This window comes from Corvus kubaryi, unplaced genomic scaffold, assembly GCF_017639235.1.
Source record: "Corvus kubaryi isolate FWS band 111438036 unplaced genomic scaffold, C.kubaryi_AGA036_p1.0 37334, whole genome shotgun sequence".
Lineage (NCBI taxonomy): Eukaryota > Metazoa > Chordata > Aves > Passeriformes > Corvidae > Corvus > Corvus kubaryi.
Window position 1 is genome coordinate 2462539 of NW_024581108.1, and position 22238 is coordinate 2484776.

Sequence of the window (22238 nt, forward strand, 5' to 3'; positions counted from 1 at the left end):
CTGCAAACAGCACCACGCTTCAAAGGAGCTTTTCAAAGCATCCTCTGAGCTGGCTGGCACTGACCTGGCACTCAGTGACATCTTGGTGACATCCTGGTGACATCCCTGCTATCAAATTCATGGCCCTGATGAACGCTCTGGCCCCAAGGGCACTGGCACAGCCCAGCAAAGGTGCAGAGTTTGCAAGGCTGTGTTCCTTCAGAGGCCAGGGGCTGCACCCCAGCTGCTGGCAGATGGGGCCACTGAGCTCTGTGGTGGGATTGGGATTGAGGCACCTCCAAGCTTGTAAGAGAAGCTCGTTCTGAATCCTCTGGGAACAAGGCAGAGTGAGAGCAGCCTGGAAGAGCAAAGGACCTCCATCCTCCCTGGCTGCTGCTGTTTCCTTCTCTACTCTGTGAGACACAAGGGAGGCTGGTGGGCACCTCAATGCCAGCAGTGGGAAGGGCAGCCCACCAGACCCCAGGCCTAGTACCTGTGCCTGGGTGCATCTTGGGGCCTCTAATCAGTCCAAGTCATTATCATCTGAATGTCTCATCCTCTGAAATTGCAGGCTGTACTTTTTTTCATTCAGTTTCCACTACAAAGCAGTACAAAGCCAGCCCAAGCTCTCCAGAGAGGCACAGTTTCCAGCAGACTTCCAGCTTTCACTGACTGCCCTGAGGTGCCTGAATGCAGACACTCTCTTGCTGCATAATTCCACAACAGGTCCAAAATCCAGCCAGGAGCCAGAGCCAGAGCCAGGCAGGCACAGCTCTGACACAGCCCAAGAAGGGAAAAGGGGGCAAGGGCTGAGCTTAAATGTAACCCTGTGTTGGGGGCAGGGGGAGTTGGTCAGGGAAATGATGGTTGTTAGTGCACCTGGGTGTGGACAGCCAGGTTGGGAGCAAAGTCCCTATTCCCAGCTCCCAGTGTTAAAAAAGGCACACACTTTTTCATAGTCACCCAGGAGCCAAGGTCTGAAACAAAAGTCACAGTTACCCACCAGCCGATAACCACTGTTGAGGCAGTGGATGTTTTGACATCAGCCACAGCCTTGGAATCAGTAGCAAGACTTCTCATAAGCACTTTTATTTTTCTAAAAGTACTATTTTTCACTGGAAAAATCTCGCTCGAATGAAGCATTTCTACCTGGCTCTTCTAAATACTGAGCTGGAGCCTGGTACACCATTAAAAGAAATGCTGTAGGCTTCCTGAAGCCCCCCCAAACATCAGCTTTGCCCTTTCAATTTGATTACCTGACCTCACCCCAGAAAATCCACTTTTTTTTCCCCCTGTGTAAGCTTAGAGAGAAGAAAACAAAATCCAGAAGCCGCCGGGGCCGGGGCCAGCTGCAGCAGGCCGGCCGGCATTGGATACGGGGCTGGCGGGGGTCCAGCTCCCGGCGCTATATAGGAACGAGGGAGGGATCTGGGCTGCAGACGGAGCCTCTGCTGCCTGCTTTAGCCATCACTCACACTCTTCTCACGGCCGAGGAAACTACAGCCTGCCAAGATGTGCAAAGGATTAGCAGCGCTGCCCCACACGTGCCTGGAGAGGTGAGAGTGGCCGGGATGTGCGGGCTGCCAGCGGCTGCCTCCCCGCAGGGCTCTGCCGGGGCGCCTGGGGGCACAGGGGCTCTTCCTGCAGCACATCCCGTGATGGGCATCTCTTATGGGGACTGGGATTATCCAGCTCTGAATGGGGAGGGAAGGGAGGCTTGCTGGGGGTGGCTCGGTGGGTGCTTCGAGTGGCTGGGATGCTTGGTGGGATGAGTGCTGATTCAGCCCCAAACTCCCCACTCTGCCCTGGCAATCTGTCTGCTGGGTGAGTTTGGGCTGCTCCAAACCCACCCCTCCACTGTTCTGAGCAGGAGTGCTTTTTCCTCAGTTTTTAATTTCTGCAAAGCATGGGGGAGGAGAGGAAGAAAAAAGCAGGACAGAGGTTTCACCTTTCTGAGGTGAAAACAGCCCTGTCTCCAAAGTGCCTCAAAATCCTCTTTTAATTGCCTGCATGTTGCTCACATATGGAATAGCCAGACCTGGCCCCTCTCATGAGGCTCACCTCTGTGCAGAGCACCAGCTCTGCCCCCCTTGTGGGACCCATCCTCATCTTCAGCCCTATCCACCCTGGTGCTCATCCCAAAACCTGCACCTGATGGTGGCAGAGGCTCTTCTCAACCCCTGGGAGCCCAGGCAGGTTCCAGCCCCTGGCCATTTCCATGCTGATTGGAACTTGCCCTCTCCTCTGCTCCCACAGGCTTTGGAGGGGGTCCAGTGAGAAGCAGAGGTGCAGGGCATCTGGGGTCTCACTGCAGCAGTAGGGCACTGGATGCTTCACCTAAGGAGGAAACTTAGAAGACTCAAGGGAATCCCTCAATGAGGATTCCCTCATGCCTGCAAATGCCTTAGTACTGGTTTTTGGATGAGAGTGACAGTGGGAAATTCACTGCCCTGAGGGGAGTTCCAGAGAAGTTCCAGCCGAAATTGTGCCATTGGGGGCTGATGCTGCTTGCCCAAAAGGCAAATTCTCATCACAGGCACGAACAGGAGCACAGGCCTGTGACAGTTTCTTTGCTGGAAACTTGTCTTTCAGCCATCCTCATGAATCCATGCTCACCTTGCCACGGGCAGCCAAGAGTGCTCTTCCAGTTGTGGTTGGTCCACATATTTCTGTTCTGTCACCCTTGTTGTCACTCTTCTGACACTTTCTAATACTAAAAAACTTTCTTAAAAGAGATTTTCTCCCACTGCTGCTGTGCTGATGTTTTCATGTGCTATGCCCTCAAATCCTCACTCTGGAAGGCTTCACTTACACTTTGAGACACAGAATTAGGACTGCATTTGTCCCATGTGGCTCACCTTGTATTGCTCTACGAGGCTTTCCAGCTGCTTCCCTGCCAGTGTCATGAGACCCTCCTGCAGCTCCTCACAACTTGTCCCCGAGTGCCATACCCAGGGGCTGCAACATCTGCTGCTCAGCTGCTGGCCCCCTTCTCCCACTGCTCGTGACGTTGAGCAGCACGGTCCCAGCCTGCGTTCCCCCAGCACCATCCCCACGCTGTCACCCATGAACTGACCTTCCTCCTGCAGCTGCCTGGGGTCTGGAGAGCCCATCCAGGGTCCCCTGCACACCCAAGGGGCTAGTACCCCCTGACTCTCCCCACAGCACGTGTTTGCCAGCCTCTTCAGAGAGGGATGATAGGTTGAAAGGAATCTCTTCCTACGGCCAGAGCTGCCTTGACTCCTCTCCAATAGACCATATTTGTCCATGTGTCCACCACGGGTCTGACACAGCTGCCACTGACATGCCCACACAGCATCACACTTGCAGCTTTATGGCTCCTCAAATCCCCTCTGGAGCCTTTTTCCCTGTCAAGGGGCACTTCCTCTGGTACCTCCCTGCCCTTGGGCACAGCATCACCTTTAGCTTTCAGCTATGGCTTTAAACTCCTTTGAGCTTCTATTTTTGTTTTGGTTTTAAAGCTGGAGTCTCTCCTGGCCCGCCCCAGCAGCCCTTCTTGCTCTTGGTATGTTTGACAGAGCCCATATTTTCTATTAATGCTTCTTGGAAGCTATTTCTCAGACTTTTTCTTGGCTTGCTCCCACATGTTCTCACAGTTAACCTTCCACCGTTTACAGTCCTCTTGCTTTTTCTCACTCAACCATAGCTAGGGATTTTTTTAAAAGATGCCTTTTTTGTCTACAGCTGCCTTTTTTCCCCCTGTTGTTTAGCCTTCCCTGAAGCCTTGCTTGAAAGCTTGTAATCCATCTCCTGGAGGACGCCAGGATGGTGTCTTTAAATAGCCCTTCCCTCCCTCAGCCTGCAGGCTTTCAGCCTGCTCCTGTCCTTCCTTGCTTCCTTTTAACAACCGTCCTTATCTCTGCTGTCTCCACAGATTTCATGAAGGTCCCACTGCCAGGGAATTGCTCTGGTGCAGGGGGGAAGCTCTTGCTGCTTTCCCCACACCTGCAGGGCTCCAGCAGGGTGGGCACCCACTGATGGTCCATTGATAGCACCACAGGATGGGACCACCCGAAGTGTCCCGTTGGGAGCAGCAGGCAGTGGAGCTGCAAGACAGGTCCAGCACAGCTTGAGGGAGGGGCTGGGCTTAAATGAAGCCCCGCTCAGCTGTGTGCAGGGTGTGGGGCTCAGCTGGGGCTGCTCAGGGCCTCAGTGCCCTTGGAGGCTGACAGCTGTTGGCCATAAGTCACTGTCTGAGGATGGGAGTCAGAGAGCAAGATTTTGAACCGGGTCTGAGCACTTGTTGTGTGAAGTCACCGTCAATTGCATCCAGACCTTGTGCATGTCTTGGCCTCATCCACACCAGGGCAAGGGCTCTTCAGGTGCTGCTCAGACAGCAGCAGAGTCCTGGTCCTGTATTCCCACCTCCTTGGGTCATCATGGGCTATGTTTGACTCTCGGTGTCCCTGCTCCCAGCACAGCTTGTGTTATCCCTCTGCCTGCTCGGGAACTGCTGGTATCCACTGTCCTTGCTTCAGAGGTGGACAGCCCCCTTGCTCTTCCCCCCTGCTCCTGCCAGATGAATCCCTATGATCTGACACATGGCCCAGTTGCTTGGAAGAGACTGTCCCTGCTGCACAGCACCTGGCACTGGCTGGGGCTTGACCATGGCAACATCCCCACTCGTCCCTCCTGAGCTCTGAGCCGTGGCAAGGAGTGGGACAAGGTGGCACCCAGCATTTCTGCTCAGCCCCTCCTGAGAAATGCTCCCTGGGCCCATGTGTCCCCTTCTCCACAGGAACCTCTGGCCACAAGCCCAGATGAATGGGAAAGCAGAGCCAAGGGAGAGGCCGTCCTGTCCCCTCAGCTCTCCTGTGGCACCCACTGCATCCACCCACTGCTTTGGTGCTAACAGGGCTGCAGTTCCTGCCCACTTCACCTGCTCCCCATCTCTGCAGCTGTGCCATCCCCACGGGTCAGGGCCATGCCAGGGGGTCCCAGTATAGCAGTGCTGGCCAGCGGGGTGCCAAGGGGCAGCTGAGGCATGCCGGAGAGCCAGCCCCAGGACATCAGGAGCCAGCTCTGGCTCTGAGCGCTTATCTGCATTTCACATATTTACTTACAGCGAGACGAAGGGCAGGATCCCTGTCCCAGACACCTCAGTGTGGGAGCATGGCAACCTTGTCACCCTTTTCCTGAGGTCCTGGGCTTTCCAAGGTTCAAGTTTTCTCAGAAGTACCAGCAATCGAAACTGTCCCAGTGGCTGCTGATGTTGTCTGTGAACAGTTGGGTTTCTGGGTGTGCGCTGCCCCATGCCCTACACCCATGGTGGGCGGTCTGTGCAGCCCCAGGCTGGGCTGCTCTCTCTGGCTGGTCCTGCTGTCCACGTCCATGCAAGGGTAGCTGGTCAGAGGTAGGTTTCTGCAGCAGAAGTGGGGGGCAGCTGGCAGGGAGCAGAGCAGACACCCTGCACCAGGTCTCCAAATGTCAGCCATGGGGACTGGCGGGTGGAAACCAAAACACAGAGAGAGAGTTTTACAAGGAGGGAAAAAAATCAAAGGAATTGAAATGAAATAGCAGACATAGCAAGGGAGTGATATCCCCAGAGAGCTTGTGAAAATAAACAGCAGAGAGGAAAATTGCAGGGAGCCCTGAAGACAGGGAGCTGCAGCCCAGCTTTGCCAGCCATGCCGAAAGCTCAGCCCAGTTGGCCTGTGAGGAGCAGTCTGTCCCCTCTCCCTCATCTCCTGTGCCAGCAAGATGACCTGGAAGCCACCAAGTGTTGCTGTTCCAGGGAAAAGTCCTGTCCTGCAAAGATGGGGTTTGGGGGGGGGGGGTCTGTTTTCAGCCCTTTATTTCTTCAGCCTCATGCAGCACACCTGAGTGTTCCCTGCAAAAGCTCAGCTTGCTCTTGCTACCACCCTTGAGCTGCAGCAGAGGGGAGCCTCCTCAGCAGTTTTGGACGCTCAGGACCTAATTAATAAATTGTATTGCATGAAAAGGAATGTTTTGGGAGACATCTGGGCCTGATGTCAAGCCTCAGGACCTGCCTTTTCTCTGCATCCTCCAAATGCAGGTCTGGAGTGTGGCCTCGGTGCAATGGGAACTGGCACTCAGCCTTTGACAGTCTTCAGCTCCTGAAACCTTTCTTCCCCCTCTGCCCAGAGAAGGCAGCACCCAGGAGGTGCCTGTTTATGGGACCCTGACCATTGCAGATACAAGGCTTATCTATTACTGATAAGCATGCTATGTATCTATACCTATAAGCCTCTGAGTGCTGTCAGCAGTGTGGGGCTGGTGGGCACAGTGTGGGTTGGGACCGTGAGGCAGGCAACACCCAGCACAGCACCCACACAGCCTCTTCTCCAAAGGCGGCTCCTTCTCCTCCTCACCAGCACTGCTTCAAGCTCATCTCTATAGAGACTGAGTGCTGCACACATGTCCCTAATTCAGCCCCAGAGCAGCCTGACAGCTCTGCTGATACAATTATACTGGCCACAGATGGGGACAGAGCGAGGAGATCAAGATCAAGAGCTGCCGCTAATGCGCAGCGCCTGTTTTGAAACGCCGCAGACAGGCACAGCCTTTACAGCATCAGGGTCCATTTGTTCATCTGGAGTTAATTACAGTGGGTGCAGGGACTGTGAGTGTCCCACTGCCCCGTTCCTCTGCCTGACCTGTCTCTGCTCCTCCCCTGCTGCAGGGCCAAGGAGATCAAGACGAAGCTGGGCACACTGCTCCAGAAGCCTGACTCGACCATTGACTTCATCATCCCTTACCCTGATAAGCCGGAGAAGCCACCCAAGGCCCAGAAGTGAGTACTGCACTGGGCCGGGCTGCAATAGTACCTGTGCCCAGCCAGTGGGGTGGATACAAGCCCTTTTGGGATGCAGAGGAGCTGAAGCCCTGCTGTGGCCTAGCACAGCAGGCTCTACATGGCAGGCAGCTCGTGGCATGCTCCTCATGACCTGCCTGCTAGGTGCAGGCTCAGGAAGTTATGTCAGGGCAGCATGAGACATGTCAGGCAATACAGCTCTATGGAAACTAGATTTCCCATGGAAACTCAATTTTCTTTTGATGAGATTTCGTGTTATTCGATAAAGGTTTTCCCAGAGGCATATGGCACTTGGACTTCTCTGAGTCACCTGCCTTAGCCCAGAGGTGCCAGCCTTCGCAGCCATCTGGCTTTGGGGTGGCAGCGTGTCCCTGAGCTGGGTGCACAACCTCATGGCACAATGCCTGGCTCTGGGCAGCTCTGTGATGATGGCATCTCCTCACCTTATGGCCTTTGGCTTGACCACTGCTCTCCAGCACTGGGCTGGTGTATAATATTGGCTTATCAACATTATTTAAAGCATATGAAACATTAATTATTTTGCCTGCTAATCCAGGGTGCGGGGGTGATATGCAGGGGGACATTTGCCAGCACAGTGCCTGCCAGCCACAGCGCTGCCTGGCGAGAGCTGCCCGTGCCAAGCAGGGCTGGCAGAGCCCGATGGATTGTGTGGTCCTCACTCCATTGCTGCCATGCCCCAGATGCCTCTGTGACAGAGACACATTTGTCTCCATCAGCCATCCCCGCAGAAAGCCGGAGAACATCTGCACTCCCTGCTGTCTGGAGGAGTTGTTTTCTCCTACGCTGCATCGCTGCGCAGCCCTGGCATCACTCACCTGTCAGCATCTCACTCGCAGTTAATATCATCCCTGGGACATTCAGATAATGGGAAAGTGAATTTGGTGGTTTCCAGGAAATCTGGATTGTGTTAGGTTGCTGCAGTGATGCTCCTCCTCACTGGGGTGAGAAGTCACCTGACAGGAACATGGAGGCAGGGAGAGCTTTGATCCTTGAAGTGTAAATGCAATTCGAGGTCCAGAAAGTGAAGGATAAGAACCCCCTGTCGTGGTCCCTACTGTTGGGTGCTGGTGGTTTGGTAACAAGTGAGGGCTGGCCTCCACCCTGAGCAGGCCTGGCATTCCTGCCGCTCTCCGTGCTGGAGCCACCTGGGCAGTGCCTGCACTTCCCCCAGACCCACTGCTGAAGCTCCTGGGCCGCCAGGACCTGGACAGGCTGTCCTGCCTATGCTCTTTCCCCAGCCCTAGGGATGCTCTGCTCACCCAGGGGGTTACAGCCCCCACGTGTGGCCCCTGCAGCAGCAGAACAAGAGAGGGTAGCACGGCCTGCCGGGAGTGGAGATGGTCCACAGCCAGCCCAGCGCTCAGTGCCGAGCAGGGGGCCTTCCCTTCCCCTCCAGCCAACACTGGCAGGGATGCAGGGAAGGACCTGTGAGCCCAGGGCAGCATGGTCAAACTCCTCGGGGCTTAAATAAAACAACAAAAAAACCACAAACAAACCCCCCCCCCCCCCCAACCTCTTTAGTCTTACTGCAAACATTACACTGAAAAAATATATTTAAAAAAAAAAAAAAAGTGGAGAACCGTGCAGATGGAAAACACTGGAGGATTCCAGTGGGAAGGGTGCCGAGGCCGGTGACCCCGCCCGCCGCAGGGCGTGGGAACGGGGCGGGCGGGCTGTGGGAGTGAGTGGAGGGCACTGACCCCGGCCCCAGCAGCACGGGGCCGGAATGACCAAGCCCCTGTGGCCCCCGCCAGCGGGGAGCATCTTTCCCTACCCCAGCAGGAAAACACAGGGATACTTCCCAGCCGCCTGCAGAGCCCCTGTGCTGCCCTCCCGTGTATGGGCGCTGGGGTGAGGAGGGGACCTGTGGCTGCAGAGGGGACTCGCTGTGCAGGCCAGCCGCATCTCTGCTCTAGCACGGGAGATTCGCCCTCCCCACCCCATCCTCACCCTCCCTGGAGCTTGGCTGTCCCCAGGAGAAGGGCATCTGTGCTGTGATGCAGCAGCATCCCCATTCCATCCCCAGACCATTGCCTCCGCTCTGAAAGTCTCTGCAACTTGTTACTCCATTTCTCCCCGGTTTTAAAGGGATTATTTAGAAACCTGGAGCCCAGACTAGGGCTATGGGGTAATCATGGACTACCTGAGCTTTCTTTACTCTCCTCAGGCCATCTCCGGAGGAGGCTCTGCAGTGGCGCGATTCCTTGGAGAAACTCCTGCAGAACCCCTGTAAGTTCACGTTGCCCTGTGGTTGGTCACCTCCCCTCTTTCCATGTCCCCTGGGGTGCTCAGTGAGGGCTTGGCCCCCCTTGCACCACCAGCGCTCAGTGAGGGCTCACCCCTCCTTGCCCCCCAGATGGGCTCGCCAGCTTCCGCAGCTTCCTGCGCTCCGAGTTCAGTGAGGAGAACGCTGAGTTCTGGGCAGCCTGCGAGGACTACAAGAAAACCAAGTCCCCTGTGAAGATGGCAGAGAAGGCCAAAAAGATCTATGAGGAGTTCATCCAGACTGAGGCACCCAAGGAGGTCAGTGGCCATGGGGCAGGAGATGGTACTGGGAGGTATGAGGCTGCTGCCCTGCCAGCCGCCATCCCAAAGGAGAGTGGTGGCTGCAGGGCACTTCGTGCCATGGTTGAGGGACTCGGAGCCTTGTCAAGGGGCAGCCCCATCCCCACATGCTGCACTCTCATCCTTCACAGCTGTGGAGCCCCTGTTTGCACGCTCAGCCTCTGCTGGGCTGTCTCTAGCCACTGAGACCCCCAACACCTCCCTGTCCCCCCCACCCCCACAGAGGTGTGACATTAATCATAAGGGATGACAAGGTACAGTAATCCTCCTACCCAAGTTAGCTTTGCAGCAGGACAGAGCTCATCCTGACAGCTCTGCCACCAATAATTCTTCCAGAGAAATGAACCTGCTTCAGTCCCTCCCCTCACCCTTTGTGTGACTGTTGGTGGGACACAGCAGGCAAGGGCAGATGCCATCACTCAGCCCTCCAAAGGCAGGCTCCCACCCCTCTTACACTCCCATCACAGGTGAACATCGACCACTTCACCAAGGCTGTGACCATGAAGAACCTGGTGGAGCCGTCACCAACCAGCTTTGACATGGCCCAGAAGAGGATCTTTGCCCTGATGGAAAAAGACTCCCTGCCCAGATTTGTGCGGTCGGAGTTTTATCATGAGTTAATCAAGTAGCAATGCAGCAGGGCTGTGCGAGGTGTCCCCACTGCCCCTTCTCCTGCAGCCGCTTTGCTTTCTCAGTACCACCCTAGAAGAGCACCCAGGGGTGTTGCTAAACACCTCCCCCCATGCTTTGGACTGTCAAACATCCTGGTGTTTCCTCTCTCACCATCACTTTCCTCTCCCACAAAAGACCAATTTGCAGAAACTCCCTGGAGCTGGGACCCAGAAGGGTGAGGGAGCAGCCCCAGCTCTGCAGTGACCAGGAGCTACTTGGCCAGCTGGTGCATCCCTGGTGCTGCAGAGCTTGGCACTAGCTGGAGGCTCTGAGGTGCCAGCTCTGCCTTCTTAGGACTCCTTAGAACATGACAATTTTTCTCCCAGTGTTGCCCATACTGCTTGTTTGGCCCAGGCTCGCTCCCTCCTCCCAACTTCCCAGGCGCTGCTGACACTGCCCAGGTACCCTGCAGGTGCTCCCCTCCCTGGCCAAGGGGCAGGTGAGGCACGTCCACTGCCTGATTGGCATCACCTTGTCTTCAGAAAGCAGCCAGTCAGCAGGCACAGGGACAGCTGTCCAGGGACGGGGGCACGGCAGGGACAGCAGTGACACCGTACAGCAAGGATGGCACTGTGACAAGGATGGCAGGGACCGCTGTACGGCAGAACCAGGTGCCGCAGGGTGCGCCTGGCTGGCACCAGGGGTGAGCAGAGCGAGCCTGTGGCACTGCTTCCCCAGCGGCTCCACCTGGAGCCAGCCTGTTTGCTTCACTCTAAACACAAAAAAAGAGGATAAAACGAGACCTGCTGGTCCAAAACACTGGGACTGTTTAGCAACCCAGAACTCCTGCTCGCTCCAACCTTTGTGTGATGCCCTGACCTCCCAGTGCACATCCCACGCCCCATCCCAGTGCTGGTCACAGCCCTCGCAGCGTGCTGGGATGGCAGCTCCAGGGGCTGCTGCAGGGCTCTCCTGCTCCAGTCGCTTCTCTCTTCAATAGGCACGCCAAAGCAATACTTCTACACAAACCCAACAGAGGGGCGTCGAGCACAGGAGGGATCAAAGTCATGCTGGGGGGAAAGAAAGCTGAAATTCCAGCTGTTCACATCCAATTTGAAAAAAACAAACCCAAAAAACCAAACGCAAACTCAAACCCGTTATTGGAAACATGAAAAATAACTCCCTGGCTTCTAGAACAGAGTGCAGACTCTGCTGAGTTTGTGTAGCCTGCATCTCTCTCTCCTGTCTCCTACTATCTGCCCAGGACATGTGTTTCCACAGGCTGTCTCTAAAAGGACCAGCTGTTTTCTAATAGTTCAAAGACAGCCCTCTGCTAGCAGAATAAATCACACCTGAGGATGGGGCAAGGGCGTACATGAAAAGCAGCCGGGGTCTCATTCCAGCCTTGAGGGAAATGTGACAAACCCCTGCTCCACGGGGCCTGGATGGTTCATCTCCCTGTTGGTTTCCTGGTGCATCATCCACAGGGTCATGGCTTGCAACCTGACAGGTGCCAGCAAAATATCCATGGCCATGCTGCCCACAGGCATCCCAGACCAGCCCCCTTCCCCAGGCTGCTCAGCCTCTCTGCAAGTCATGGGGCTCCATGCAAAATGCAGTAACATAAACAACGGATTTGCCAGCCTCTTCAAGACTTTCAAAATCTGATCAAAACCCCACCAGCCCCAAATATTTACATGTTGTCACTATGGCAATGAAGAAAAATACATCCCGAGCTTCAGGAAATGGGCTGTGTTTTCCATGCAGGAGCAGGGAGGCAGGGGAAGGATGGAGGCAGTCACAAACGTGACTCTTTTTTTAAGCTCTGGAGCAAAAGGCCTGGGAAAGTCGGTGCTGGAGCAGCAGGGGTGATGCTCACAGGCATTCCCCTGGGGTGAATGCAGAGGGTGGCTTGGGTGGCCCTAAAGAGCCCAAGGGAGCCCATGAGCAGCAGGAGGGTCCCATCAAAAGGGCACAGGACCCCCCAGCAGTGCCCACCATTCAGTTGGGCAACAAGGGGGAGGTAGAAGCAGGGCTGGGTGTGGGATGGGGGGCTTGGCCAGCCCCTCTGCTGCAGGGTGCTCCCCCCACCTCTGCCTGTACATGCTCCCTGCACCCTCCCAACACCTCCATAAACTGGTGTCAATACAAGTAGGTTCAGCATGTTCAAGCTCCCCATTAACAGCGTGACTCAGAAATGCAAAACTGAACAGGCTTCCCTGCAGAAAGACCTGGATCTTTCATTTCTGCTTAATCCTTTGGCAGCTATTTCCAGATTCCCTCACATGTTTCACAGTTAAATGCTGCCACCACCACCGCCATAAGGTCGGGATGTTGCTGGAGGCTGTCTTGCTACGCACCATCAAACCCTGAGACGTCACTGCTGCAGCAGCGACACGTGGGGCAGGGAGAAGGTGTCTAGGTATGTATGTGCGGAAAAGAAAGGTGCAGGCTGGGCTCAGGAGAGATGAAACAGCTCTGTTGGAAATCCCTCCCTGGCTCAATTTCTGCTAAAATGCTGGAAGTCTACTTTGGGGGCTGCCAGTGATCTACTGGGTGGCCATAAAATGTGGCCACTGAAGCATTTTGGAGCTCTTGGGAAGTTGTGTTTGTGTAGAAGGGTCATTTGGCAGGCTTGCCTGGAAAGGTGGTAACACCTGTACCAACCCCATGGCCCAGCTTTCCACAGGCCCAGAGGTATTTACTCCTGGGCTGATGCCAACCATCATATTCTGGTAGGAAATATTTCATGTATTTTATCACTCTAGCTCTCGTGAAATTTGGCATATATAGCACTATATATACACAACATGTACATCTGTATTCCTGGAGTCATATATACACATACACATGTATACATACTGGTAACGTGGGCATCTGGATCCTCTGAGAGGCAGAGAGCCAAAACCCAGAGTTTCTGGATGTGGCGCTTGGGGTCCATCAGAGAGATGAGGGTGCATGGGTTTAGCGTGGTCCCAGACCCTGTTGGGGGAAACCTTGGCCATCCACCTTAGCAAACACAGAAGTGCATCTTCCAAAACATCCTCTGGAATCACCCTGTGCCTGTGGCTGCTGTGTGCCATCCTGGCACCTGGGCTGCTGCAGGAGGCAGGTCTCGTGCTCCCCGAGGGACCCCAATCTCTGCCGTGGGGCAAGGCAACCCCACGCTGCAGCCAGGGGCACGGGGCACTAGGCACTGCCTCCACGCCACCCTGGCGCCCACTCCCTGCCACAGGCACATGTGGAAAAGGGCTCCCTGCAGCTGAACACCTCAGATGAACACCGGGGGATGGTTTGCTGTGTGTTTTATGGTGCCTTCATCGACCCGCAGCCTCGCACCTCATCAGTCACAGGGTGAACCACCCAGCTCTTGCCCTGGGGGCTTGAGGCTGGACTCTGCCAATGCTGCCCAGTTCCAGCCTTGGGGACTGCCAAAGCCCAGTGGCTGAGGGTGTCCCAGAGCTCGTCCAGGCTCCCCTCAGGCCTTGGTCACTCCATGGAGGGTGCTGCACGCTGTGGCCAAGGGCTGGAGCAAGGTCAGGAGGGCGCATCAGCCCCTCACACCCGTGAGCTGCAGGTTTTCAGTCTGAAGTTCTCCATGGGATTTCCACCAGAGATCTTCATGTGGGGAAGATGTGAGGTGCTGGTGTGCACCGAGGAGTTGTGTTAACCCATATTCATGTACCACTCAGTAATCTACACATAAACATGTATTTCTGCTACTGTTTCAATGGACTGGTCATTTTGTCTCTTCGCACTGAAGGTGCAGCGTTTTCATACCCACTACAGGACACTCCCAAAACTTGTGCCCAAAAGCCCTGGCAAGACCAAAAGCCTCTGAGAACTTCTGCTGCAATGATGCAGTGGTTTCTCAGCAAACTGGAAAGGGAATCACCCCAGGGAGCTGATCCAGAGGACACACCCCAAAAGTGTAGCACAGGCACCCCCAGTCCCACTGCTGCCTCAGGCTGTGGCTCCCAGGGCCAGCTCATGCTCCAGCAGCAGTAGCTGTGGTACCACAGGGGCTGAGCAAGGGCCGTCCCTGCTCTCTACACTCACAGGGCTCAGCCCAGGGACAGGCTCAGCTTTGAGATAAAATATGTTCTGCTCTGGAGCTCGGTGTTGGAAAGAATCTGCAGCAAGGAGGGGCTCCTTGATGTCCCCCACTCCAAAGCTGTCAAGGGGGTACTCACACTCACCCCAGATCCTTGGCAAGGATGGGTGATCCCCATGCTGAGCTGATGGTCTGGCAAGGCATAGACCCACAAAAGCCCCACAGCCCCCAGGCTCACAGTGTTGAAGGTGTCTGAAGGATGTAATTGGTGTTGTTTCAGCAGCTGTTTCACCTTTCTGTGACTTAAAAAACAATCTCTGAGTGAAGCCACTTGTAACATAACTTTTTAAAGCAACCTTGTCCAATGAGTTGGATCTCCATGCATTTCCTTTGGTTTGCATAATGGCATTTTAGAAGGGACTAACACAAACATTTTTATTTAGAATGCATTCATCATTATTTAAATATTGATACAGTTTTTCAATAGTAATCAAGAGTTCCCAGTACCAGGGGAAAATAAAACATAGCCACATGCTTGGCTATGTTCAGCACTTTAGCAAGCCTCTCCATCTCTTAGCTGAACATGCATGGTGATAGGTATTAGTACATTGAATAAATACAAAATAAAGCACATGTTAAAAAAGAGGTTTCTCTATGGGCCTGGAGAGCCACAGCCTCCTCCTGCCATGCCAAAACCCCGGTGTGAGAGCTGTTGTCTGGACTGGGATGCAGAGCGCAAAATACACAGTTGCCAGAGCAGCAATATCTAATGAGGGAGAGACCAAGGGCTGGGAGACAGTGAGATACCTGGTGCTGCAGCCCAGGGCAGCAAGTCCTGCAGCCACCTCCTGTGCTTCCAGCTGCAGGTCAGTGCTGAAGCCCACAGCAAGGGCCGTGTCTAACCACAGCAATTAAAAAGTAAGCTGCCTTCTGGCAAAGCCCTGGAGCAGTAATGAGACAGACACATTCCTCCTACCATCTTCAGGAAAAGTGAGCCATGCTACTACTGAAATACATAAATAACACCACAAAGACTCCAACATTTTCAAGTATTCCCAAGCAGGGCCTCTCCTCCCCAGATGTTGTGGTCCTATTCCCTCATAAACCGCGCCTTACAAGCCAGGACAGGCAAACCTGAATCCAAATGGCACTCCCAGAGTTAGGAATATACACCTGTCAGTCTGGGAGAGAAGGAACAGGTTTCTGTTCTGCTCTGCTGGCGTACTTAACCTGGGAGCATGAAGGTCACAATTAATAATATAGGAAATAATGAGCCTCCCCCAAAGTGACAGCTCTGCACAGCCCTAGGAAAGATCTTTGGCCAGCATAAACGTGGTGCTACAGAGGGAGCAGTGGCCAGAGGGAACAGCTTCCCTGTGATGACTGAGGGAGGCTGAGCTTCCCTGCAATTGTGGCTGTGATGATTGAGGGAGGCTGTTCGAAAAGTTTTGGTCTCCCTTCAAGAAAGAGTAGGAGCTCTTCCTGTGCCTGATACTGCAATGCAGCACAGCCTGAGCTCTGAGCAAACATTCCTGACAGCCTAGACATTTGGGAGCTGTGAACAGCTAAGGACCAGAGCCAGTCCTTCTCACCTAAGCTTTTGCAGATTAGAAAGGGGAGATCACAGTCCCCAGCGCTTCCCTCAGCTTCCTCTTTGCCCTGCACCTCGCTGGGTATCTCACGGTGACCTCGCCAGTCTGGTCCCTCCGTGGGCAGAGCCAGGGCTGAGCTCGAGCTCCCCAGCACCATCCTGGGCTCGCAGGGCTCGGCAGAGCCCCAGCACGCCTGCAGTGACTGCCCCCAGCTCTCCTGTCAGACACAGACCCCAGCGCTCCTACACCGACCGAGTCAGAGGAGGGTTTGCTACACAAACTGAGCCTGGATTGGGTTACGAATGCTGGCTGTTGCATGACATGGGATACAACTGGGACATTAGACAGCTATTGGAGACAGCTCTGTTGCTTCATGCCAATGAATGCTTTTGCTGCCATATATTCTTGTGAGAGCCCACCCCACCCCTGCCTTGCTGCAGGTTCAGGCGCACTGAGAGATGATGTTGGAGTTGCAGTCTAAGGTGTGAATGTGGTTTCTTTTGCAGTTTTCGGGCCCACAGCCAGCACCAGGTGGGCTGACCAAGTCCAGGTAGTAAGGGGACTTGAGGAACCGGCGGTAAGAATCCTTTTCCATGAGGGTGAATATTTTTCTCTGAGCCTCATCAAAGCAGGACAGTGTAGGCTCCAGCATATTGTGGCTTGTCTTCTCTCGTGTGCACGAATCCAAGTTCACCTGTAGGCCAAAGGGACAGTGTAAGTAGAACCTGTCCCAGAAGTGGCGTAGGAAAGGGAAAATCCAAGTGTGCCTCTACCATATGTGCTTGGTGAGCAGTTGTCTGAAATGGCTGTTGGACACCCTGTAGCCTCATCAGAACCTGTGCAGCTGGATACCAGTGATCCCTGCTACCAGAACTGCCAGGGGAGACTGACACACATCCCTCTGGGATGCAGCCAGCCAGGAAACTCAACCTGCATGGGAGCAGCTGGAACATTGGGAATCGTAGGCCTCTTGGGCTTCTCCCATTTGAGTGTGTACATGGCATAGCCATGTGCTTGTAGCTAAACACACTTTCTTTCTATCCAAGTTTAATACAAAACCAATTAAAAAACCACCCTGTCCTTGCTAACTAGCAGAGAAGCAGAAGCCTTCATCTCTTGGGAAACTACTGATCTCTGCTTGCCTGTGCTGCTGGTGCAGAATTCAGGGTGGTGCCTTTGCCCAAGGAATGTGCTGTGCACGTACCTCTTTTGTGGCCTGCACTGAGATGAACTCATCATAGATCTTCCTGGCCTTGGGGCTGAGCTTGGCTGGTGACTTGGTCTTCTTGTACTCCTCACAACTAACCCAGAACTCGATGTTTTCCTCACTGTACTCAGATTTGAGAAAAGCACGGAAAGCAGCCAGTCCTCCTATGGATTGTTTAGGGGAAAACCAGGTCAGGTATGAATGTTGGTCCCTGGACAGTCATCCCCGAATCCTGGCAAGCAGTGATTGTGAGTTCTCCTTCCCAGAGCTGAATAAAGAGCTTCCCTGGGGCTGGCAGTGGGGACAGCTCATGCATGCTGAGGGAGGCTGGAATTCAGACAGGCCTCACGGGGGTGTCACACGTGGGACCCCAGCTGCCTGTTCCCCCACTGTGACCTTCAGTGTCCCTGCCAGGGGAACACAAGCAACTCGTGTGTTCCCAGGAGGCCTCAAGGAGACAGCCAGCACGCTCCACAGAGTCTCAGACCATGGGAACAATGTGAAGGAAACCTCAAGGACATCAGTGTAGCCCACAACTGATGGGAAGACAAAGTCTCCCATGGGCTCAGCTGCAAACAATATCTCCACTTTTTGGTTCTTGTTTAACCCACATTAACTGTGTGTCCCGGTCTTGCACTCCCCTTGCACAAGGGCTAAACCAGTTGCCTTCACAAAAGAGACAGCTCAGCACTAGGGCAAAACCACACTCATGATGCATTGGGATTGATCCTTGCCTTGGATCTGAGCAAGAGGCCCCTTCCCCACCCCTCCCAGAGGGTGAAAAAGCTCCTGTGTGTCCCTGAGAGACACAAGATAATGTCCCATGTCCCCTCTCAGCACTTCTTGCAGCACACATGCTCTACAGGCAGCGTAAGAGCCCTCTTCACTTACTGTCATGATGGATCAAATTTTCCAAAGAGTCTGCCCATTTTCTGACTTCCTCCTGGCTAAGCCTAAAAGGAGACAATGGAAACATGGGGATGAGTTAAAGAGAAAACAGAAGGGACAAATTTGGTTTGTTTCCCAGCACCACTAGAAAAATCTTTTTCCCTGATTGTTGTAAGAGCATACACAAGAGGCTGAGAATGAAATATCAGCTTGTTTTACAGATACCCACAGGGATCCCAGATCTAATATACAGAAATTTTGGTTTGCAATCCTCATCACCAGCCACGGGTGAGAAAGGAATTTTCCTGGAAAAATTGCTGTGGAATTTATATTTATTTGTGCTTGGCTGCATCTCTTGCTGGAGCACAGACCTGGAATCACTCTTAGAGGTCATATCAGTGAACTCCAAAGGGCTGATTCCTTTAACCTGTCAGGGGAACAGTAGCTATGTGGAAGAGAAAAGAATGTGGGAACTAAAAACACATGGGGAGCACATCCTGCATTCATTTCCCCACCATACTAGAACGTCCTAGGATTCATCTTTTTCAGGAGCAAACCTTGGCTTTTGGGGTCCTCTTTGGAGAGAACACCATCTCCTTGCACCTCGGGGAGAGCAGTGACGCCCTGACAGGCTGCTGGCTGTTTTCTGTGCCAACACCTCTGTGCAGCTGTGTGGACCATTGCAAAAATCCAGCTCCAAGAGGCAGTGATGTTGATTCTGCAATGTGTCCAGTTGCACTGGGTCTGGGATGGAGTCATTCCCCTGCGCAGGAGACTTCCCTCCCCTGTGCACATTCCTATTTAATCACAGAAGTGGTGGCAGAAAGGAACTTCTAGTTCAGCATTCTTTGTGGAAATTGAAGCCCACAGGTGTTGACAGTCAGCTGACAGGACTATCAACACCTGAAGGCTATTGCCACACTAGATTTAAGCACAGGTGCCCAGGAGGAGCTGGGAAGCAGTAGTGGTGGTGTTAGTAGAGTTCAGTTTGGTGAAGGAGTAAACATGCTGCAGCCAGTGTGGTATTAACTACATGACTGCATCTGCTCTTACCTCTGGCTTGAAGATATCTTCTCCTTCTTGCCCTGGGAAGAGCTGTAGTCACAGGAATCTGACTTCTGCAGCAAGAAGCCCAGGCGGTGCTTCATGTCTTTGGCACTGGAAGAAAAAAATCAAGAAGGAGATGAAGACAATGCATTGCACTGCCTCTGCAGCCTCCTCAGTGCACAGGCTCCTCCAGCATTACTCAGTGACACAAACGCAGGTCACTGAGAGTGACTCTAGTGCTGATTTTTCACTCATTGCATAATGCACATTTTTGTTTCTAAACAAATACAACAATGTCAAAGAAGTAATTTTTCATGTTCAACAGCTTCTTGCGAAGAAGGTCATCAGCCTGGAAGCAGGTAGCAAAGGGGGAGAAGCTGCTGCTTTCCTACTGTTTACGGTTAAAACATTGTGATAGAAAATCATCACTGTGCTGTGTGTCACCTCTCCTTGAGCTGAGTTGCCCAGCTGCCAATGTGTGGTTCTTATACCCTTACTAATCCTTTCCCGCAGCCCTTGCCATTTCCCCACCTTGTCACCCAGCTCCAGGAACAGCAGGGCCGTGCCAGGCCACCCCACCAAGCCCATGACACAGAGGAAAGGGCAGAAGTCAATGGTTTGGAGCAAGACTGTGGGGTGAGATCAGGGGATGAGCCAAGATCTTCACCGCATCCAGCCCACTCTGACTGCAAGCTACTCCCTTGCTTCACAGCAAGTTCCTCTGAAGATTCATCTTTAATTTTGTTCCACCTTCTAGTGTGCTCAGGACAATCACTTCCTCACAGCAGCTTCTAGATATGCAGCTGATATTGGCCTTGGTGCCTCTCTGGGATCCCTTCCAGTTTAAGAATGAGGGGTGGGTAAATCATTCCTGTTTGCTCAGGGGCGCCAGCCCTGGCCTGCCCCAAGGTGCAATGACAGAGTAAAGCAGGAAATTCTCCTCCTTCTCCTCAGATCTGAGCCTGGAAAAGAGCAAGAGGCTATGCCACGGGCTGAGCTCTGGTAGCTGCTCAGCCTTCCAGCACTGCTCTCTGCTCCAGCCATAGCACCCTGTCAGGAGTTCTGGCCATACCTTATCTCACTGCTTGCCTCAGAAATGCTTCCTTAACAGCTCCAGCACTCGGGGAGAGCAAAGGGAACTCACAGCTGCCTTAGAGCAGGGTGCCTGTGGCCAACACCAACATCCAGGCTCTGCCCAGGCACACATGGGGACTCTGGGCTGCCTGGCACTCTCATGCTCCTTGCCAGGAGAAGAGACTGCTCAATTCTGCAGGAGGGTGGCAGCAGGAGGAAACAAGACACTGCTGCTTGCAGTGAGTCCCACAGATTTCTGGAAGAGAGGGATTTTGTTAGGAATCCTGGACAGAGGCAGTTAAAAAACGTGAATTATTTTTCCTTGCATTTTTTCAGATGTTCTTTTTTCTTTTTAATCCCCATCAAATGTTCCTGCAAATGGGAAGTGTCAACACTTTTCTGTTGCATTTTCAGCACTTGTTTTCAAATCTAACCATGAGCAGGAAATTTTATCCTCCAGATGGGAGCCAGCTGAGTCTCTGTTTGTATTTTCCCAACCCCTTGCACAGCTGCTGGGAAGCAGCCTCAGGAGTGCTGCTGGAGGCATGAGTGGCCAGAAAGGCAGCGCTGCACCATCAGAGACCTGCACAAGTTTGGATGGGCTGGATGAGAAGGGAGCATTACGCCTCCCTCCTGGGGGTCTCCAGGACCCAGAGCACCTGAAAGGAGCAACACCCCTCAAGGAGGGCTTGTGCAGGCATAGAGACCCCTCATGCTGGGCTATGGGGCAGGCCATGCTGCTGAGGGCACATTTGGGGCTGTGCAGGTGCTGCTCTGCTGATCCCATACACCGGGGTGCAGTCAGATCCTGCACTCATGGCAGGGCTACAGCTCGGCCCATCCTGACTGGCACCACACAATAGGGGTGTGATGAGCCCCACACCAGCCTCACAGTGCTGTGCACTGGGGTACAGCCTGACCTGGCCCCTCACCATCACCCAGGGAACTCAGGCTGACCCCTGGTGCCGCATCCCTGCCTGCTGGCAGACGGGTCTCCGGTCCTTCCAGGCTGGGTTTCTGCACTTGAAATGCATTTCGGGGGACAATCCTTAATTTTTATGCTCTCTGCCTTGCTTCCCCCTCAAAATAATAAAAAAAAATTCAGCAGAGAGAGGAGTCAAAGGAGAAAAGGGGTGCAAAGATTGCAGCAGAAGCAGCTGACAGGAATATCAAAATAACGCTATGCTAAAAGCTGCTGGTTTTGACAATGGGAAGGAAGACAGCTTAGAGTTCCCACACCTCAGGACGAAATCTTTCTGCGATTCTGCTTCTAGCTAAAAAAAGCCCCAAAGCCTCTAAGCAATCATTTGTATCTAATCTTACAAAATAATCAGAGCCAAATCTGTCCTCCTGCCTCGGACACAAAGCGCAATGCATCAGCGTGTCTCCGGGCTAATAAGACCATTACCAGATGCTCAGAAATAAACAGTACCTTTTTAAGCAAGTGGCTGGCAGCGCAGCGAGTCCCTTGCACATCTTGCTCCCGAGGTCGGATCAGTATTCCAGGAAAAACAACAACGCAGGAGGCGGCAGAGGCTGCGTACGGGTCTGCGCCGACTGCAGAATTCAGTCTGGTCTGTGAGCCAGCTGCGCTGCCTTGGCTCTGTTTTATAGCCTAGCCCAGACAGCCCAGCAGCACTGGGTGACCCAGTCAGGAGTCAGCACAGCAGCAGCACCCGTCCCCTTTTTGCCCACCCAAGAGGAAGAGGGTGACGTATAAACCCAGACAAAAGGGTGAGAGAGATTGAAAACCTTACCCGAAATGAAGCTCTGTGTCTGGCTGCAGAGGTGGATTCTTTTAAAAGGGCTGAAAAAGCTTCGGGGACTTCCTCTGTTGCAGGAGGTTGGAATGGTGCAGATGAAAAGCAGGTTTTCGGGGGGGGACGCAGATAGTAAAAAAGGTCAGAGAATCAATTCTGAGAAGTGAGCTGAGCTTTGTTGGTTCCTCTGTTAATTTCCTTTCCTCTTCTATTTAAAGTAACCTGGATCAAGAAAGGGACAAGAATTTTAAACAGAAAAGGTTACCGTAATCCCAACAAATGCAGAAAATAGAGCTCTTAAGGAAAGAAGAACGTAAATTCAGCAGGGAACTACCCAGGCAGATGAGACTTTCCTGTTTTATTCTAGAGTCATGTGAATATATATTTTTGGTGAGGCTGTAACAAAAGCTCAGCGGGGTGAAATCACTTTTGGAATATAAAATATGCATGTCTTGGAACAGACATGATTTGAGGATAGCTCACGTACATGGGTGGAAAAAAGGAATTTAGGGGGTTGGCAACTCATCTGCCTTAGATATAGGTATCACTGCAACACCTTCTCCATTTGCATTTGCAAAATCAAAAGCCAGACCTTGGGACTCTGGTATCCCCAAGGAAAGATTCTTAATTAAAATAAAAGGCT

At 53.2% G+C, this 22238-nt stretch overlaps 2 protein-coding genes across 5 annotated transcripts; one reads left to right on the plus strand and one right to left on the minus strand.

The window, feature by feature from the left end:
• The first annotated feature begins 1390 nt into the window (after positions 1 to 1390).
• RGS5 (regulator of G protein signaling 5) lies at positions 1391 to 13704 on the plus strand. Its single transcript, XM_042029873.1, has 5 exons — positions 1391 to 1535; positions 6644 to 6754; positions 8964 to 9025; positions 9153 to 9319; positions 9829 to 13704. The coding sequence occupies exons 1-5, from the start codon at positions 1492 to 1494 to the stop codon at positions 9988 to 9990; spliced, it is 546 nt and encodes a 181-aa protein (XP_041885807.1). The 5' UTR covers positions 1391 to 1491; the 3' UTR covers positions 9991 to 13704.
• A 744-nt stretch (positions 13705 to 14448) lies between these two features.
• RGS4 (regulator of G protein signaling 4) lies at positions 14449 to 22001 on the minus strand. 4 transcript variants are annotated; one of them, XM_042029869.1, is made up of 6 exons: positions 21930 to 22001; positions 21593 to 21817; positions 18768 to 18872; positions 17718 to 17779; positions 16824 to 16990; positions 14449 to 16313 (listed from the first exon to the last, which is right to left on the minus strand). In XM_042029869.1, exons 3-6 carry the CDS (start codon positions 18860 to 18862, stop codon positions 16062 to 16064), a joined length of 576 nt encoding a protein of 191 aa, XP_041885803.1. In that variant the 5' UTR covers positions 18863 to 18872; positions 21593 to 21817; positions 21930 to 22001; the 3' UTR covers positions 14449 to 16061. The 4 variants fall into 4 exon arrangements, with proteins under 4 accessions (XP_041885803.1, XP_041885802.1, XP_041885801.1 ...); XM_042029868.1 differs by having other exon boundaries at positions 21593 to 21943; XM_042029867.1 differs by lacking the exons at positions 21593 to 21817; positions 21930 to 22001 and adding an exon at positions 21268 to 21499.
• Positions 22002 to 22238: the final 237 nt, after the last annotated feature.

What these genes read in the sequence shown, in the direction of transcription:
- RGS4 (XM_042029867.1), bottom strand. Translation starts at nt 21,311, where the DNA reads ATGTGCAAGGGACTCGCTGCGCTGCCAGCCACTTGCTTAAAAAG. An exon ending in CCAGCCACTTGCTTAAAAAG is followed by an intron (nt 18,873 to 21,267) that starts GTACTGTTTATT and finishes TTTTTCTTCCAG; the next exon opens with TGCCAAAGACATGAAGCACC. An exon ending in CAGTGCAGGCCACAAAAGAG is followed by an intron (nt 16,314 to 16,823) that starts GTACGTGCACAG and finishes TTTGGCCTACAG; the next exon opens with GTGAACTTGGATTCGTGCAC.
- RGS5 (XM_042029873.1), top strand. Translation starts at nt 1,492, where the DNA reads ATGTGCAAAGGATTAGCAGCGCTGCCCCACACGTGCCTGGAGAG. An exon ending in AAGCCACCCAAGGCCCAGAA is followed by an intron (nt 6,755 to 8,963) that starts GTGAGTACTGCA and finishes TACTCTCCTCAG; the next exon opens with GCCATCTCCGGAGGAGGCTC. An exon ending in AGACTGAGGCACCCAAGGAG is followed by an intron (nt 9,320 to 9,828) that starts GTCAGTGGCCAT and finishes CTCCCATCACAG; the next exon opens with GTGAACATCGACCACTTCAC.